Here is a 19,243-nt window from a genome sequence, read left to right on the forward strand (position 1 = left end):
ACAGACATACGTAACAGATGTAAATAGTTTAGATATAAAAGTAAAAATTTTGGTTTCTTCCGTTATACTAGGTTGTCCGAAAAGTTTCTTTCGTTTTATAAGGAAATAATAAACACATAATGTTTTTTGTTTTATATTAGTTTATTTAACTATGCACAAACGTAATAATAGAAATAGAACGAAATGGATCATACCTAATTCAATAAATTAATATAAAACAGAAATTGTTGTTCATCCGTTATCACCTTATGAAACGAAAGAAACTTTTCGGACAACCTAATATAATTCTTCATACACATTTCGATCTAATTTCTTTCGTACAAATTTCATGCTCGATGAAAATATCGTTTATAACGATAGTCGAATGATATCTTAAAAACAAATGGGACGGAAGTTCGGTGGGAAACAGGCAAGGAAACGGTAGCTTCCGCTTTCTCAAGGAGCACATACTGTCGAGCAATCACGCGTAAATGGACTGGAAGAATTAGAAAATCGTTTGGTAACGATAACGCGGTATTGAAAGCAAGAAAGCCGTTTCGTTACCACACACCACCGACATAAAGCGAAATAGCGCTATTTTGTCGAACAATGCGTTTGTTAAACGCAACCGAAACACCATGTGACGATCCTCGATTGTTTCTCCACAATGGATTCTGTTCCATGTTTGAACAGCCGACGTTATTTTCGTAAAACATCGTTCCATTGAGAAGAAACGCTACACGTCGCAGTCGAGCAACGTCGATTCATCGAGCGAATCGGCATTTTTCATTCATGAAAACGTCACACACCGTTCAGGATAGCATTATTGCGTCGTAATCGATGTCTCTCAGCAGAGAGCACGAAAATCCAGAAAATTACGTCGCAATGCTGTCGACGCGCAGCTAGTACGCGTGTATGTTTGCGTATAACCAATAAGGGTGAGTGTATTTCGCGATCCATCATCCGTTCGGATTACCAACAGGGCGTATCTAGTTCCGTTGCGTCGGTTGGTTCGTCGCTTTGCTCGCCTCCACGCAATTGTCTGGAGAGCGGTATTTCGTGCTCAAAATTAAGAACAGCGTTTTATCGATATTTTTAAACACAAATTTATTGTATGCACAGTAACAAACTTTTCAAAACGTATAGATTTTTACTTTATTCCAAGAAGGTATTGTTATTTTACGGAGAGAAATAGTTTCTATCGCTGAAATGATGGAAATTTATATATCGACTATTTGATATAAAACTGTATTTTTCAGCATAAAATTCGATTATATTTCTCTATAGTACCATGTAGTTTTATTTATAGTAACAAATGTTGTTCTATAGAAAAAAGGACGAAGAGGTAGAATTTGAATGTCATCGTTGTGATTAGGCTGAAAACATTACTACTAAAACATATATCTACGATATAATTAAAAAATATAGAAATGTAATTGCTATAGCAATTATAATATTGGACGATATATAGGATGAAGCATTTGAAACAAGTCACCTGAATATCTCGCTTTCTTTCGATGATAGAAATAAATACATCGGATCAAATTTGATTGGTTTCGTGAAGCACATAATCTGATGTAACTAATTTCTCTCTTACAGGGAAAACTAAATTTTAATTTATGTATTAAACTTTAAATGTGTATTGTACAAATAGATATATAGAAATATGAAAAATTTGGAATGCTTGTTACAATAGTTTCGTTCAGTAAAAGACTAATGCTCCAAGGCTGACAACTTAGATAATGAATAAGGTTTATAAAACGAGAACATTTGGATAACTTATTGAACTTAGCGTGAGTTAGATTTTAATTCTCTGGTGATAAAATGACAAACTACTGAAAGTAGGTCCTTTGGCTTTTCTGTTCATTTATTCCAGTCAGTTGATTTATTTGCATTCCAAATACTCAGTAACTTTTAAGTTTTAAAATCTTTTTAATTGAAAAAATTTTCTTTGACAAATATTCTATTTTCCTTCGTTCAAAGGTTTGTATAGCTGTTGATATGCTTATATACTAGGCTTTGTATTAATTGAAGAGCTTGGGAGGTTGACTGATGGAATCGTTGTGTTCTTTAAACGACGCATGCGACTATCCGATACGATTTCCTAAAAATCATAAATTATTTATGATTACAATAATACTAAGCGATTTCGATAAAATTTTCAACATGTACATAACCGTCATAAATCTTCAAACCGTATTGTTTAATTTAAATTTCGATTAAGATCTGGATTAAAAAGTTACAAAAACTGACCTTTTTTTCTTCGCGATTCCGACCAATTGCAATTTTTCCAAAACATTTTTGCACGTCATCTAGTAAGCTAATCCTTCTAACTTCCAAAAAAAAAAAAAAAAACGAACAGTTTGGTCCAATTTTTAAAAAGTTATTCTGTTTTTAAAGAGTGTCCGAATATATGTTAATGCCGGCAGTAGAATTTTACCTTCATTTTTTCTAGAACAAAAATTCCATTGCGTAAATTTTTATAGCTATTTAAACATTTACATGACTCTTATTATGCCGATCGATCCAATTGCATTAAAAAAATTTTAAACATACATTTTCCACAACGTTTTTCGTCCATTTAAACATCGGTGATCATATAGATACTTTTAGTAGTTTAATTTTCCTGCACGTAGTTGGCTATCCGAATTCTCGTTTTTCCCATATCGGGAATGCCTGTCAAGTGGCTGCAACGAATACGTTCGGAACACTAGAATACTTCATGCGACCATTTTTCAAAATCAGTGTAGAGTTAAAAGTGGCAGTAAGTGGCGGCTTAAGTTTATATAGTCTCTTTAGTAATAAAAAATGAAGTTTCCTATAAAAAAAATCCTACATCTGTCACCCTTAAATATTTTTGTGAAATCTTTGTCGAAGCTTAAATAGTTATAAACTTTGCGCTGTTTAATAGGATATAGGATTTATAAGGATTAAAAGATGCTCACAATGCAATTAAACGATGGACATATTTCGACATGCGTAAAACTATAATTCAAATCTATTGTTTGAAGTCCTATAACGACTACATGGAACAATCAGTTTCATTTTGAATTTCAGGATTTTGTCTCGAGAACGTAGCCCTCGATTGCGCAATTATTTAAAGTAATGTTGCGGATCCTGAAGTTTCGAAGGATTGTCATTTCAAAGGAAACGACATTTTTTGGGAATGTTGCACTTGAAAAATTGAATTTTAACAAAAGGCGGATTTTCAGGCCTGTTGGATCTCCGCCATTCTTCCGTGCACGCTTTATTTGTATTCCCACCGATATAGCGATTATGTCTGACATAGTAAAATTAGTAGAAAGGTTCCACGTACTATTCTGCTTAATGTCGAATACGTAAATACATTCTGGGATCGACTGTTTCCAATTATTGGACATAACAGTAATCCGAACACTGATGATGTTTTATTCATACGTAGAAATTCGTATTTTTGCAAACATAACTAAAGACGTGTTTCATTTAATAAATACTAAACAGAAGCTTGTTTTAATTATCATATCCCACAAGGAGCACTTCGACTGAAGAAAGGAAATCCAAACAAATAGGAGCCTGTATCATCTACTAAATACATACCATAACGAGTACTTTATTTTGCATTTGTTTTGTATATTTTTGCATACTGTGTACATTTTATATGTGTTCTACATGAAATAGTTGAGATAGTTGAGATAGTGATTTTTAATAGGAATGATACTATTGAGATATGTATAATTTTGTGTGCTAGACTAGATTAGCTGTGTAGTAGTGACACACGTATGTGAGTATGAGTGTATGGAAATACGTGTATACACAGCGTCTCGAAAAACAGATGAATGCAACTGTTCCGTTAGCAGTGTGGTATAGAAGATGGCGATACAAAGAGAATGCTGAGACGCGTGCAAATGTATATCGACGAAGATCCTGCAAATCATTTATTAAATGAATCTAAAACTATTTTAATATAAATTCTAAGTGTAATTTTAGTGTTCCTTTACTTTTATTTCGCCGATTAAGATCCACAATTCTCAACAGATACAAAGTCAATATTGATATTATTGTTCCTCTCAACGGAAAAGATATGTACATTAAAGTGTTAGGGATGGAGGGTGGAGAATTTATTATTGTTATCCATGAGCCTTTGGAACGATAGAGATAAAGGGAGAACAGGCAATCTGCCACTGATAAATTTCTGTTTTCATAGACTTCAAAGTTAAAGCAAGGATATTTGACGTTACTTTCCTTTGCAAAATGTAAAAACGAATTTTGGTGAAATTTGAGAGACGAATTTAAACGAATTAAATATTCCAAATTACAGAGAAACGAATGAGTCGATTTGTCTGTTTCAGAAAGCGCGTACGAAGATGAGGAGCATGGCGCCAGGGGCGCGAGATCCCCTGGTGAAAGTGGTCTCGGCGAAGAAATCGGTGCTCCTGACGATGATTGCGCAGATCTACCTTTGAGGATGGATATTAACACGATCAGGGGGGGTTGGAACTCGGGCGCGAGGAGCGGTTTCCTACGGGGCATCGGGCAGCGCGTGAGCTTCGACCCCGAGGCACCGCCGCTGCCGCCGCAACCTGCAAGAAAGGTCGATGAAAAGGTCAAGGTAGGTATTTCTAACGTTACACAAGAAGCTACTGTTTATCACGAACAGTAACAAAGTATTTTGTTCAACCAACGAATAAATTAACGCTCGTGATGGTAACCAAGTCTCCATCACTATTTCTCCTTTAGCAATTTTTTTAATTAAACCGACATAATGAAATTGATGTATGGTTTGTCAAAGTAAATTTCAAACGTTTATAATTCGCGATACAATTATTCACGAGTATGTAAACTAATTAGAAATCGATCAAAGTTAATTGGAAATTATTTACGGTCATGGTAGATTAGTAGAGACAATCAATTTTTTAATTAGTTACATGTAAACTAGGTGACCATGTCGATGACCTTCGTATTGAATTAATATTAATAAAAATCTACGTTATTGAAGGAACCACGGCCTATCATCGATCTTGGACAAATTTTTTACGTTCGTGCAAAGATGTCGCAGAGCTTTTATGCACCCCCTTTCTCTATTAAACATTGAACAATGTTTTAAATACTGAAGCCTAAACATATTTATACCTTTAGTTTATAACTACCTTAATACTATTCTAATATTTCAATTTGGTAGGTTCCCTTCCCTTTGGTAACTTCCCTAAAAACATATCACCATACAGAAAATCGAAGAATTTTCGAGCCTTCGAGAAGAGCGAACATAATTCATATTAACATACATAGGATTATATTATAGTTTCAAGTAATTTTTCGTACAAATTCTATAAAATAACACTTGGTTGCGTCACACAGATAGGAAACTGTCAGTTTCGAGGAACTATGAAAATGATACCATCGATCTGTCTAGTCTACAGAAAGACTACACCCAAACAAGGCTGAATATTTTGGCTGTCAGTATGGGGGTTAATGGAGTTGCGAAACGTTCAAAGTAGAACGAGCGTTTGACAGAGGAAAGGAGGTGAACAGGCGAATAAAAGGAAGCAGTCGGACGATAACTGCGTTACGACGTCGACCCAATTTGCGGAAGTCGCTATTACGAATCAGAAGTTCTCTTCCCGTCGTAGTCTACCTTTTTATTGCCTTCTCGAAAGTCCTCTCCCTGTTCCGAATCCCTGCGAACGAATCAAGCTGTCACCGGAACGTTCTGACTAGTTCCTCGAAAGAAACTCCTACGCTATTTCGATGATCGTAGATAATCGGATTCGACCGGTCGACAGATGTAATTACGCTGTAAGAACAGAACAGAAAGAGATCGGCGCCAAAACTTTCATTCTTAATGCGTTCCTCCATTCTATTTCGTCTGCGACCTCTGTACCACTCAAATCACCCATTCCAACACTGTAGATCGGAGATCAGAGAGGAAGATGAGCAAGCAGCAAAAAATTATTTTATCGACGCTACAAGCAGCTGAAGATAACGCGTACGCTTATACGCGCGCTTTTACGAGTGGTCCGTGAAGCTTTTGTTTTTATTGCGCCGTAAAATCTCTATCGAGTTGATTTCATGGCGGCAAGCGGTATGGTAAATGTACTGGACAACTCGTATTTCGTGAAATCAAACATCCTCCTAACAATTCCAGTCTGGTAGTTCCAATACGCCTTTTCTAATAACAGTTAGATAGTTCAGCCTTTCAAACGAAATCGCCGTTCAAAAGCATTAGGACACGTACGTTCTATTTCTAATTCTTCCATCGATAGCAAACGAGACCTCGAAATTGGTTTCTATCTTTTATTGGTTCGTAAACGTCTTCGATGAATCTCTGCTCGTCAAGCTGCTCCACCAAAATCCCGTGGTTTTACCCGATCGAAACCAATCTTCCACACTTTCATCTCATCTTCGTGCTATTCCGCACACCAACGATCTATCATATTCACCTTTGTTTCACGGGACAGCGTTTGATTCACGGCGTGGACGCAATGCATTAGAATCTCCTGCCTCTCGCAAAAAAACTACCGGGAAGCCGCAACTAAATCATACGACGAATACTTGAACATGACCGGTCGACGCGGGAATGGAGCTGCTTTGAATACAAGTCAGCAGAAGCTCCTAACGACTACGATGTCCTAGTCAGTGATCGCTAAGAATAAAGGTCTTCATTTATTTAAAAATACAGCGCATGTGTATTTAACGTATAAAATTCATTCTTGCCTCATTTAACTTTAATTTTGAAATTAAAAGTAATGCTAAAAATGAGGATGATGTAATAAATGCATCTTCTGACGAGTACACCGGAGCAATCAAATATATAGACTCTTACGAATGTATGTATTTCGATCTTCAGATGTTTTATTCGTCAGAACCGCAATTACAATCTTAATAGAATTACGGAAGAAAATTCTTGATAAAAGTTGGCTGAAAAAGGGCGGAGGTTGGAAAATAATGAGGCTACCAGGTAACGGAGGGATGGAGGTACTCGGCGGAATACGCGTGAGCTCGCGATTACCCCTCTCGGCTTCAAGAAGATGACATACTGTGCCAAGGGCCGACACTGACAGCGAACGAGTGTTTGCCGGGGCGCACCCTAATTGTCGAGCCGCCACACCCTCGGCAAACATTGTCCATCAACCCTCCTCCTAACAACCATCTCTCTATCGGCCCCTACCACTCGACCCTTTTCCATCGGGACCAGATATATGTACATATATACGCACATCGCACGTATACGCGGTGTCCTTGGTGCGAAAGGACGTGGATAGCTGTATGATTAGAAATGGAGGGTTGCTTAATTGTTGGAGATGCCGGCATTAATCGAAGGATCTCGTCTCGCGTTACCCCCCACACTATTTCATTTCCGCCTCCATCGTACATGTGTTTGCGGATCGTCCGCAAATATCAGAGTTCTACGTTTAACGTCATTGATAAACTTCCTGCCTGTTGCCTTGGCTCCTTAACAAACGGTCGATGTCGTATTGGTCAGTTGATAAATAAATAAAAAATAAAGAAACCGTTGGTAAGAGCTCGGCTAACGATTGTTTATAAGGACGTCAAAGAGTTGTATTTTCGAGTAATAGGGAAATCTCTGGAAGGAGACTTCATTAGGATCCAAAAGTGGGATTGGAGGATTTGTAAGATGTCTTCAATCGTAGATCGGTTCATTGTAATGTACTTTATGGTTACGATCGATTAGTCCTGCAGCATCTCTTGGGTCATGTACGATATAGTCGTATTTCTCTGTCGTCATGAAATTTCTTAAGCTTGAGAGAAACGCGAGAGACGCTTCTCCTTTTGATTTTCTGGGTACAAATGTTCCAAAACGCTAGAAAATCAGAGTGAGATTGAGATATGAAAACTCGAGGACCGCAACAGGGTTAAGTCAATGAGAAGGCGCGAAGAAAAGTGGCTTAGTTAAAAATTCTGTGTTGGGTTCATAGAATAGCGAAAAGACTGATGTGTCGGTGAAATGCTGTCTATGTGCCTAGTCATGCTCGCCAGAGACATAACTTTTTTACTCGGTCAATCTCTAATGAGAAATACAATACTTTGTCAAGCGTAATGAGAAACCTGTGGAAGAAAATATTAGGTTATCCCATAAGTAGCGTCTTGTTTTCTGCAACTATATTCCAACTTTCTGCTAACTTTTTAATTCTCTCCTTGAAAAATTGTTACGATCTCGACCGAAATATTCAGTTATCCCTATGAAATTTCTCATTAGTATCTAATTATTATTAATTAGGTTAAGCGATTCCAATGAAATAAAAAGCTTGTTATGCTAAGTACAGAGAATGGTATAATAATTTTCAATTATACCTTTCATTTTTTATTCCAACTCTTTCATTTATTGAACCTAATATCGTCGATGCTGTTAGATTAAATTAAATTTCACCAGTTCCCACACTCTTGGCATTACCTTAGGAATTCAAAACGCAAGATAAAAAGCTACTCATGTATTTAATTAATATCACGCCGATCAAAGGATTTTGTAGAAGAGTGGAAGTTCTGTCGATTGAATTTACCCACAAACATACCGTTTGCAGTCACACAGTACCTCTTGTTCTGAGCAGTATAATTGAAGAAACAATAATAGGCTCTATCTTACATGTCTTATACTATCTTATCTTATATATTAGGATTTCATTAAGAAAAGTTCCGAGAATACCCGGTTTGCAAGAAAGTATACAAGCATAGAAGTTAACTCTTCCTTTGAATAAGCCGGTGTAGGAAGAAGGCATTGTTTCCGCTCATGTTTGATCTTTACGTGTTGTATCTGGTATTCTTTCCTCGTCTGCAATCTAATGACAGGCATAAAGAGAACTTGCCTCCTAACGAGAGGTTTTCACGATCGAACAATGAACGGCTATCCGAGTCGTTAATTACTCCCCTTGTTCTTCCTACGATCGTCCCAATTTCAGCTGAATCTTCGATCAGCCTTTCCATACTCATCCACGCTCCTGTATATCCCTCGATCGACGCTACTGTTCCCTTTCGGTCATTTTCAAGCGAATCGTATTTCTCTATGGTTAGAAAATTTCTTAAATTTGAGAAAAATATTAAATTGTTTCATAACGTCAGATTTACACGTGGCCGAACTTTTATTTATTCATAAAACTATTACCCCATTAGTTTCACACTTAACTAAGTTAGAACTTTACATCTGCACACATTTTTACGATTAATAACGATTTTGTTAATGCCAATTACAGCTTTTTCTTTTAAATCGTTGTCACGTATAAACTAAATTTTTTAGAAGTAAGAGACGACATTACGTACGCTATGACTTAATATACGAAGCGAATCGGTATTTTTATATCGATACACTGCAAATATATACAGAAAATATACTTTAAAAATAGATAAGAATTCTTGAAATTAAGTTTATACCAGGAAGGATAGGGGACACGAAGAAGTAGAAAATTGGAAGAAAAACTAACCATAATCCTTTCACTGCCTCTTAGGAGAAAAACTTTCAGAATCCAGTTAGCTGTTATCTCTCGAGAGTATCGAGTTTAGGGTTAAAACTTCAAAGTTCCACGAAATTTCCGAAGTGTCCGATCCCCAGGTAACACACTCAACTCTGCTCGTACACCGCTAGTTATTTCATTATATTCGCCTAGTTCTACATCCAGAAGTTCGATGACGTCGTATCGGTTTAAATCACACCGCTTCTCTCGATCCACGATGCAGATCCATTCGCGCGCACGTCGTTCACGTGGGTGACTATATCCAACGTTGCGGTACATTTATCATCCTAATTTCATCCATCTTTCATCAGAGTTTCGTCCGTCGATCAATAACCCGTTACCCCTTGAGTTTCTTGAGGAATCGATGGTTTTTTGTTATGAAAAGTGGGATTGGGGCATAGTCCAGCAAATTCCACTGAATAATATATTATGAGTAGACGTGTATTAGTACTATATTGGAAAATATGGTACGTCGGTGTATTCAGTACAATATCGCTTGTGGAAGGTGTGTAAGAAAAACAGTGGACGGCGGATTTTTATGCATTTCTGGGAAATTTGAAAGTGCACGTAATATGAAAAAATACGTAAAACATGTAAAGTATACTTTGTTAAATTACGTTCTCAAAAATATGAATTTGCACAAAAATCCACCTACTGATGATAACGTTACCAATTTATGAGAAATAAGATCGGTTTCGTTACTTTTTCCATACATGATGCGTATCGTAAATGTTCATAAAAAAATAAAGAAAAATTGTAAATATAATTCCGAAAAAAAGGATGTATCGCGGGACTGAACGAAAGGAAAACATTGGCGGGTAGCGACGTGTTTTGATTAATCCTGTCGCGAGGATGAATAGCACGGCGGATGAAATAAAGCTACGAGAAGCTTCATTTTCCGAAACGTGGACGCAGCGACGAGACTATAATAAAAAGTTACGACGGTTTGCAGAGGCACAGTATCCACGGCATGATAGAGGAAGAGAACGTGGTGAGACCGCACCAGGAAATGGCTAGTCTGTCCTATCAAGAGAAGAAGTACCTTCTCGCGGTGGAACGTGGAGATGTTGCTTCTGTCAGAAGGTGAGACTTTGGGAAATCAAAATCGTACGTGAGCTGGCAACGTATATTTACGTGTTAATGGGATTATATTTGGGGAGTGGAAATTTTGGGGGCACGTAGCGAGCGTGGATTATGTAACAAGAATAACGAAGGGGAGAATCCTTAATGTCGCAAGACACACTGGAAAAATTCACTCTCGTACACGTGCCAATTTTTTCTCCTCTGGATATATATATATATATATATATATATATATATATATATATATATATATATATATATACACATATATATACACATATGTAGAAGAGAATTTTCAAAGCCCCTCGAAATCCTAGTTACGTCATCGAACGTTCGTATCTCGTTGTTAATCATTCGCAAACAAGACACGTCTTATACCAATTATATCCAAGTCTGGATGTAACTGATCTTTTCTCCATGGAAAGTTTCAAAAAGTTAGGGTCAAACTTTGAGAGTATCAATATAAACGAGCAAAAATGTCTTAATAAACACAAGTCGATATATCGTTATTTTCGAAGTTGCAAGACGTACATGTTCATAATATGAACATATGAAACGACAGATACAGATAACTCGACGAGACACTCGCATAGATGCATATTTTTGTATAGAAAAATTTTCATTCCCAAATATATACGCGAAATATGAATGTTCAGCGGGCTAGAATCGGCAAGAAGCAAGGTATTGTTTCGATCACTTTCAACGCGACTACAATGGCTAATTTGAAAGGCGGGAAGAAACGGCGCGTAAGAGTATCGCAATCGTGGCTTTTGTGCAAATGAACATACACGCGAGCTGGTTGAAATCCGTTGGATCTAGAGTTTAAGCGTTAAACAGGACAAGAGATCTCGCGGGGGAAGGTCAAACGCGCAGCGTATACACATATGTATATCGCGTCAGTGTGCCAACAAAGGATCTAATTATCCTACGAATAATCGTCCCGTGATGCTGAAACTTCTCGGAATTCTTCACGGCGTTGCTCGTTTCGACGCAATTAATACCGATTGCGATGTACGAGAAAGTTTCAGCGGCCGTGGAATTCTCATTTGGCTCGGTCTCGGGAAACAGGACAGCTAAATACGATTGCCAAGTCGATCCGTTCCGGTGAACGTAATGGGAAAATCGCGAGCTTCGTGGTTGAAATAAAAGAAAATAAAAAAGAGAGAGAGAAATAGAAATGGTAAAACGAAAGGAAAAAAAAAAATAAATAGGGAAGTTAGTAGGTAGAAACATGGTGGGTGCTGTTTCAGGATGTTGCAGAGTGCTCACGAAACCGAAATGAACATCAACTGCGTGGATCCATTGGGACGTTCGGCGCTTCTAATGGCGATCGATAATGAAAATCTGGAAATGGTGGAGCTGCTGATCGAGCATAAAGTCGACACGAAGGACGCGTTGCTTCATGCCATCTCCGAGGAATTCGTCGAAGCGGTCGAGGTACTTCTGGAACACGAGGAAAGTCTTCATCGAAACGGGGAGCCACACGTTAGTCGCTTTCATCGTCTAGTATATGTAACTGTATCGATCCAAGAATTTTTTATGCTTTTCTCTTTATCAATCTGTAGAAACTAGTCGCGCGCGTATAAAACGTTTCTTTGAATATTTTTACGGTCGCGTATAAGACGTTCTTTGAACAATTTTTCCTCATCCCTTCCGCTCGAACTTTCCTTTACTCTATCGGAGACACTTTGATTTCGTAGCAACAAGCTTCGCCTCGCAATTAAGCGGTGATTGCATTTTTCCGGCTAGGCAATTTCGTTTCAGTTATCGAAACTCCCCCCTGCTTCGTAATTTTCACCGTTGGTTGATTTCGTTCCGCGCTTAGGCGACCAACTACGGCGACCAGACGACTCAGCGCTACGGTTAAGTAGATTCCATTCGAGAAATAAGTCGACCCACATTTTAATCAGGTAATCCGAAAAGTTTTCCGTCGTTGACCGTCGCTCGCAACAAAGCGTGTCTCGATAAAAGCGTTTCTCGATGAAAGCCAGCTGACCGAATCTCATTTCCGTCAGAGCTTGAAAAAACGCTGCACCCGTATACCGGTCAAATTCACGCCAACTGGACATCGGGGAAAACGGGAAAATAAAGGCGAGAGGGTCGTGGAATTGTTGACGAGAGGAAGCTTAATCAGCTTTTATTCCTCTTTTCCGAGGGAGGAATCGGCTTACGTTACCATCGGAAATAATTATCATGGTCCCCCTTACCTCTAACGATCGCGATGTTTTATTAGTTTGCCAAGTGCGTCGATTATTAAAGAAACAGGGCAAGTACGGGAAAGATGATCTATCGTAGCTATTTCAGAATGGAAGAACGAAATAACAGTTTCATTATCGTTGCGTGTAGCAACATAAGACCCATTTCGTTTATTTGTTTCAATTAATCTATTAATCCTAATTTCTTGAACATAATCTTCTTCTTTATGTCCCTGCTATTAATTTTTAACGAGTTGTTTCATTTCTACAAAAAAGAGAAAAAAGAAATAAAGTATGTTACATATATTTGAAAGGATTCAAATCAACTTTTTCAATCCACGTAACATCTGTCTTGTGCTTACCCTGCAAATTGTTTATTATACATTTGCTCGCGTATTCGTCGTAAGATTAACGTAAATTCGCGACCTAGGAATTTCTTCTACGCTCTATCTAAAGAACAATTACTCCATATTGCAATATATATAATATAAGTTTATACGTTTGTGTTCCAGAGCTGGGAAGCGCTGCCATCGGACACCGCAACCTTCACACCAGACATTACACCCCTAATCTTAGCCGCTCATAGGGATAACTACGAGATCATTAAGATCCTGCTGGACCGCGGATCCACGTTACCTATGCCACACGATGTTCGTTGCGGGTGAGCGGTCTTCAAACAAAGCTTCTTTCATCCTTCTCATAGTTACGAAATTTTCTTCGTAAATAAATCTGACGCGAGAAGCTGTAGACGTGAGAAACTGCAATCCCTTGTTAAGTATACGTTTCACGTTGATTAGTTTCCCGTACTGGTTTAGTACGACATGCGATGTTCGAGCGAAGCCCGCGTATACCAATCAGTTAGGGTATCTACAATGCAACCTTTACGCAGCCCAAACTTAATCCCTAATTCCCAAGCATAGGGTGAAATTTCACTTCCCTCAATAATATCTATCGTAAATACTACGTCTATCCTCTTACACGAAACGTAACATCCGAAAGTTTACAAACAGAGCGGAAAATCCCTAACTAGAGTCATAATAATATTGATTACGATGATGGCATTTATTCGTGAGCAGGTGCGACGAGTGTGTAACATCGAGGAGAGAGGATTCTCTGAGGCATTCCAGGAGCCGAATAAACGCATACAGAGCTCTAGCATCGCCGTCCTTGATCGCTCTTTCCTCAAAGGATCCCATCCTAACTGCGTTCGAGCTCTCTTGGGAACTTCGGCGACTCTCGTTCCTCGAGCACGAGTTTAAGTGCGAATACCAGGTGAGACAATTAAGTAACGGTGTGTATTGCCTCGATAAAGACGATAGGCGATAGAAAGTCGATATAGGAAAGGAAAGGAATTCAACGTTTAATAAAACAATGTTAAAACGATATTATCGATGTGTATTTTTATACTTTAGAGAAAGAGATTAAAATCGATATACTGAAATTTTTCTTCTAATAGTAAGGGTGAATTGAATCATGGAACAGCGTAACTTTAACTTGATGTAAGAGTGGAAGTCTAATGGGAGAGTGCCACGATAAGATAACTTGCCTCTCCTTTCAAAGGATTTCGTCTTCGATAAGCAGAAGGCGATGTTATTTTGTCCATAGTCTAGTTACCATACTTTCAATTTTATTTGATGTTCGTTTAAAGTACTCGATTACGCCGGAAAATAGAATCTAACGTTCAATTTAACCATGGAAACGCGACGCTCCCGCTTGGAGAACGTATCCGTGAAGCCACAAGGGGAAGATTACATAAAACAACCGTTGAACTTCGGAGTTTGCTCGCTTCTCAACCCTTTTGGCCCACTTTCCTCGTCGTTCAATTACTTCTTCTGCAAACCCATCTACGAAACGAAATTTACGGTAGCGTATCTGCCCTACGTTCTTCGCGCTGCTAATGATCGAAAATATTTAAAAAACCTGCTTATTTTTAACAAGTTATATATTTCAATTGTACAATTATGGATAAATAGAGCTTTAAATACGATATTATCCTTTAAAATCATCACAGCTTCGTATAATAAAATATTATGACGCTATTAAATCGGTTGGTTGAACTAATTGTTTATTATGCAACTACTTGTGTTACAATTTTTTGATTTCTGAATTCAAAGGTAAATTAAGGCGGGCCTTCCAAACCAAAAGTAAATACCATTTGTGGTTAAATAATTTAATTAATAAAATTTGTGGTTACATGCTATTAGATCGGTTGGTTGAACTAATTGTTTATTATGCAACTACTTGTGTTACAATTTTTTGATTTCTGAATTCAAAGGTAAATTAAGGCGGGTCTTCCAAACCTAAAGTAAATACCATTTGTGGTTAAATAATTTAATTAATAAAATTGGTGGCTACATATAAACAGTAAAATACGTATGTTGTCGTAATGTTTTTCAACGAACAATTTAACATTTTATAGTCTGGCGACCGAGAGGTCGACATTTAATAAATATATATCTAATATATACACGTTTTGTAATTCGATTCTAAAATAGTATTGCTGATTCGTTGTTAATTTGTACGCTTCAATAAGAATCTCATACTGATACCATAAATCAACCAGTATCCAGATACTTATGAATGTGAGTAGTATACATACTACATGGTACTATATAGCTAGAAAGAAAGAGTACAAAAATATTTTCCCAGATATTATGAGTAGGATCTTCTAAAGATACAACGAGAATGGTGCACGAAGTTGAGAAAGTTAGGGTTGACATAAGCTTGCGAAAGAATGTGGCGCCACGTATATGTATTCCTCCGACGTAGATTGAAACGTATAGGTTTCTTTATAAGGTCGTATAGGTCGTATATTATTGCCGTCATTTATTTCGTTTGTTCGCGCGGGAAGGATGCTTTTACCCCGTAGAGATGTTCCAGACTCTCAAATGGAAAATTCGCAGATCACCGGAATTCATGAATGTAGAAAGGAACAAAATAAATCAATATAATGCAAATCGATGCTTCGCAAAGATATCTATACGGGTCTTGTACGAATTGTTTATTCGGGATCCTTCCGGCGAATCTGACATTTAAGCTGGCAAATATCGATGTCGACACGAGTCGGGGCACGCATGAAAGGAAATTAATACGAAGAAACGGCTCGTGCATTTTCCAGTACGACGCGGTCTGCTTATTTCTGTCGGCCATCTTTGTTGACGCAAAGCGTCGTCTTTCTCGCGTTGTAAACGCGATCGTTGTTAATTCTTGTAAACAGCTCGAGCGCACGTGGTCGTTTTCGATTCACGAAAGTCTCGAAATACTCGCGAGTGTCCTTCCTCTAAACTACTCTAGAGAAAACGAAATAACACTAGGCAAAACGTCTCGATGAAAGTTTCATGGTCGAAGCAACGCGACGACGGATATTAATGTCTCGTTAGCTTGATCTCGAAGTACATGGCCACTCGCAGATATTAGCGAACGTTTGAACAGTTTGGTATGGCGCTTTGATGTCATAAATGTTTGCTTTGGCGCGTAACTCCAGGCGGAACAGGGCTGCACCGGATTCCTGCTCGTTCGCTCGTTTCTATCTTTTCCGAAAAACGCGCTGTATTTTCTAGTTAACAGACAATGAATATTTCGTCGGATAACGAAAGCACAAGGAACGTTACTTTGGAATACTTTCAATCTTTCTTTTATCGATCCCGAAAGATTGCGCTTCGAATTTCCAACAACGATCGAACGAAAATAATTCACCGTCGTTGGCGGATTGATTAAGCCTATAAGGAGATTGGCAATCGATTAACGAGGATGAATTATAGACGACCAACCCTCGTCCAACTTTCCTTTCTCGTGGCGCGATAAAAACTCCTCGCTTCTCTTTTCGGCCCTTTTTTGTCGTATCGAGCGACGGTCTATCGTTTGCCGGCCATCTTGGATCTCCTTTTGTGAAACTATTATTTCACGAGAATATTCTGTGGAACATTGTACGGAATGTCTCTGAAATCACAATTCTTTTATTCTTACTTTGTGTGATATAGCTGAGCCGCTCGTTTCTTTCAATGTTCAACATATTTTCTTCTTTTTTGATTGCCCAGCCGATTAAACACACCCGTCACTTTGTACCTATCAATTTAAATGCAATAACGTCCGAACAAATTGCTGCAGATGATCGTTTAAATCTTCCAAGCGATCGACGAGCACTAAAGAGAAATAAATTACCGACCGATTTCTCCCTATCCTTCGTTCGCGGGGATAAAGTTTCCACGAGATTACTCCGCGTTTTTTCGAAGGTCTCGAATCGCGCCGAATGGCCGATTGTCCCCCGACAACTCGATTGACAAACGACCTGTCTTCGATCTGAATCTTTTTATCGCTCTTATTCATGCTTCTCTTCGGAATTTCCCTCGAAACGAACGATACGGGCCTCCAAGTGTCCTTAAAATTCGATACAGCTTCTTTTAAGAGCCGTTTTCAAGAGCCATCGTTTTCGAGAAAAACGGTGCCACCCGTATACGTTTGAGAAAAAAGTTTCGCTAACGACGTCGCAGCTTACATGCAGAAGCACCGTCGACGAAACTTCCGTCAACGAAAGTAGCAACGCTTCTGCAGAGAAACACCGGCGAATAATTCCGTCCTTCCGCGTTGTTGACAGAACTTGTTTCGCGCCTCGCGTGCTCGCTTCTCGAAACGGCAATGTTGCGATTCTAGGAGCTTAGAAGACAATGCCAAGACTTTGCTACTGCTTTACTGGATCACACTAGAAGTTCCTACGAGCTGGAGGTGCTCCTAAATCACGATCCCACCGGGCCAGCGTTCGAGCACGGCGAAAGGATGCATCTGAACCGGCTGAAACTCGCTATTAAACTTCGGCAGAAGAAGGTAACCGTTCGAACTTTTATATTTCTCAAACGAATCGTAAAAGAAAAATTGTACGCTATAAAAGAAACAGATTGCTTGAATAAGATCTAATGCGAATAATGCATACGATCGAATTGTTTTTAATGTTACCGCGATCCTCGAATTTTAATGTCTCAACTAGACTGTCGTCTCGATCAGCGAAAAATCTTTCGATGTTTTAAGAAAATCTTTATAAGTTCACCGATGGAAAAGAAGATATTATACAATCCATAATTATTCGTTATTATTTTTTATTATTAACCAAGAAAAAATTTCCAAAATATCAATGTCTCTCAACGCCAGTAAGGTACAGAAGATTAAGAAGATTGCACACGAGCAAAGTGTAGATATAACGTCGTTAGATCCTAGATGGATCATTCGCGATGAGTCCTAATTCCTAAATTAGACCTTAATATGTACAATTTGCTAGTTACATGACCGGAAACTGTCGACCGATATTAGATTATCTTGGAATTTCCAGTTCGTGGCGCATCCCAACGTGCAGCAGTTACTCGCATCGATTTGGTACGAAGGTCTTCCAGGCTTCCGAAGGAAAAACATGGTCCTCCAGGCGCTGGAGATCGTCAGGATCGGCGTCCTCTTTCCTTTCTTCAGCGTTGCGTACATCATCGCGCCCCACAGCGTGGTCGGCCAGACCATGAGGAAACCGTTCATCAAGTTCATCTGTCACTCGGCCTCGTATTTCACTTTTCTTTGTAAGTATCTTTCTCCTTTCTACTAAGTTTTGCCTCGTCGGAACGCGAGGACATGGCTTGCAAACGTGCGAACCTGTTCTGCGAACGTGCGAACGTGACGAACGTGGCCAACGACTTTTGATTCTTGCGCCGAATCCTCATTCAAATGCCGCACTGTGCGTCGCGTCGATCGACTACATCTTGCTTCATCACTGCTGCAAGCTGTTTCCAGCACGTTCTAAAATTAACCTCGATCAAAGTTGGTTCATGACTTTCTCTTTTTTCCAAACAGCTGGCTCGCTCGTTTCCTTCAGGCGTACGGGAATGCGTTCAACCTCGTTCCTCTCGGCAACGTATTTTACCTTTCCTCACGTCAGCGAATCAAACGCAGAGACCCGCTTCTAAACAGTTTACAAATACCTCTCATGGCAACCGCGATTCGCGAATACCTCTCACTACCAATAATAGCAGAGTGCGGTAATGCTCTAAATTTGAGACATTAACCATCATTACGGGGAAACGATAAACATTTGAAAACGGGAACACCCTTAATCGAATTAAAGCTACCGAATTCCATCGCAAAATTATAGTATACAGCACTGAATCGGCAACACTCGGGACCTCCGACATTCTTTATTTCCTTAATATGATAATTAAACGGCACGAGTGTATTCCATAATGGTAAATTTTATTAAATGCGAGAGCGTATCTGTACTGTTACTTTGCCTCGCGTTTTTCTCCCCCATTATTCTAACCTTCGAGTAAATACTCGGAATTTTTATCAAGATGTTTCGTGACGAAAATGGTCACAGGTTTGAATACAACAGCAGTTAGAAACTCGGCCGAGGAGATTCAGTTAGAGAACGGTCTAGAGAGCGGCATTCAGACAGCTGAAGCAAAGGCAGCAAGTTCCAGGCCAGGTTCCAGGCATTCGCGAAAAGCATAATTGACCTCGAAGTTAAACTAACGATATTTTGAGTCACGGGGAGCACGGCGAGATAATGTACTCCTC

General features: G+C 38.8%; 1 protein-coding gene across 8 annotated transcripts in view; it reads left to right on the forward strand.

Moving 5' to 3' along the window:
• The window catches only part of LOC117236799 (transient receptor potential-gamma protein), a 97,808-nt gene that overhangs the window by 68,454 nt on the left and 10,111 nt on the right, over positions 1-19,243 (forward strand). For 6 of the 8 annotated variants that reach the window (XM_033500077.1, XM_033500074.1, XM_033500075.1 and 3 more), the window contains 7 exons: positions 4,308-4,567; positions 10,372-10,502; positions 11,753-12,014; positions 13,210-13,358; positions 13,774-13,969; positions 17,348-17,518; positions 18,018-18,252. In XM_033500077.1, the coding sequence (XP_033355968.1) occupies positions 4,424-4,567; positions 10,372-10,502; positions 11,753-12,014; positions 13,210-13,358; positions 13,774-13,969; positions 17,348-17,518; positions 18,018-18,252 (1,288 nt within the window). In that variant the 5' untranslated portion in view covers positions 4,308-4,423. The remainder of the gene's footprint in view (positions 1-4,307; positions 4,568-10,371; positions 10,503-11,752; positions 12,015-13,209; positions 13,359-13,773; positions 13,970-17,347; positions 17,519-18,017; positions 18,253-19,243) is intronic. The other 2 variants (XM_033500073.1, XM_033500071.1) reach the window with 1 other exon arrangement.

The sequence above is a fragment of the Bombus vosnesenskii genome, unplaced genomic scaffold, assembly GCF_011952255.1.
Source record: "Bombus vosnesenskii isolate JDL3184/JDL3185 unplaced genomic scaffold, Bvos_JDL3184-5_v1.1 scf7180000013352, whole genome shotgun sequence".
In the NCBI taxonomy this organism is placed as follows: domain Eukaryota; kingdom Metazoa; phylum Arthropoda; class Insecta; order Hymenoptera; family Apidae; genus Bombus; species Bombus vosnesenskii.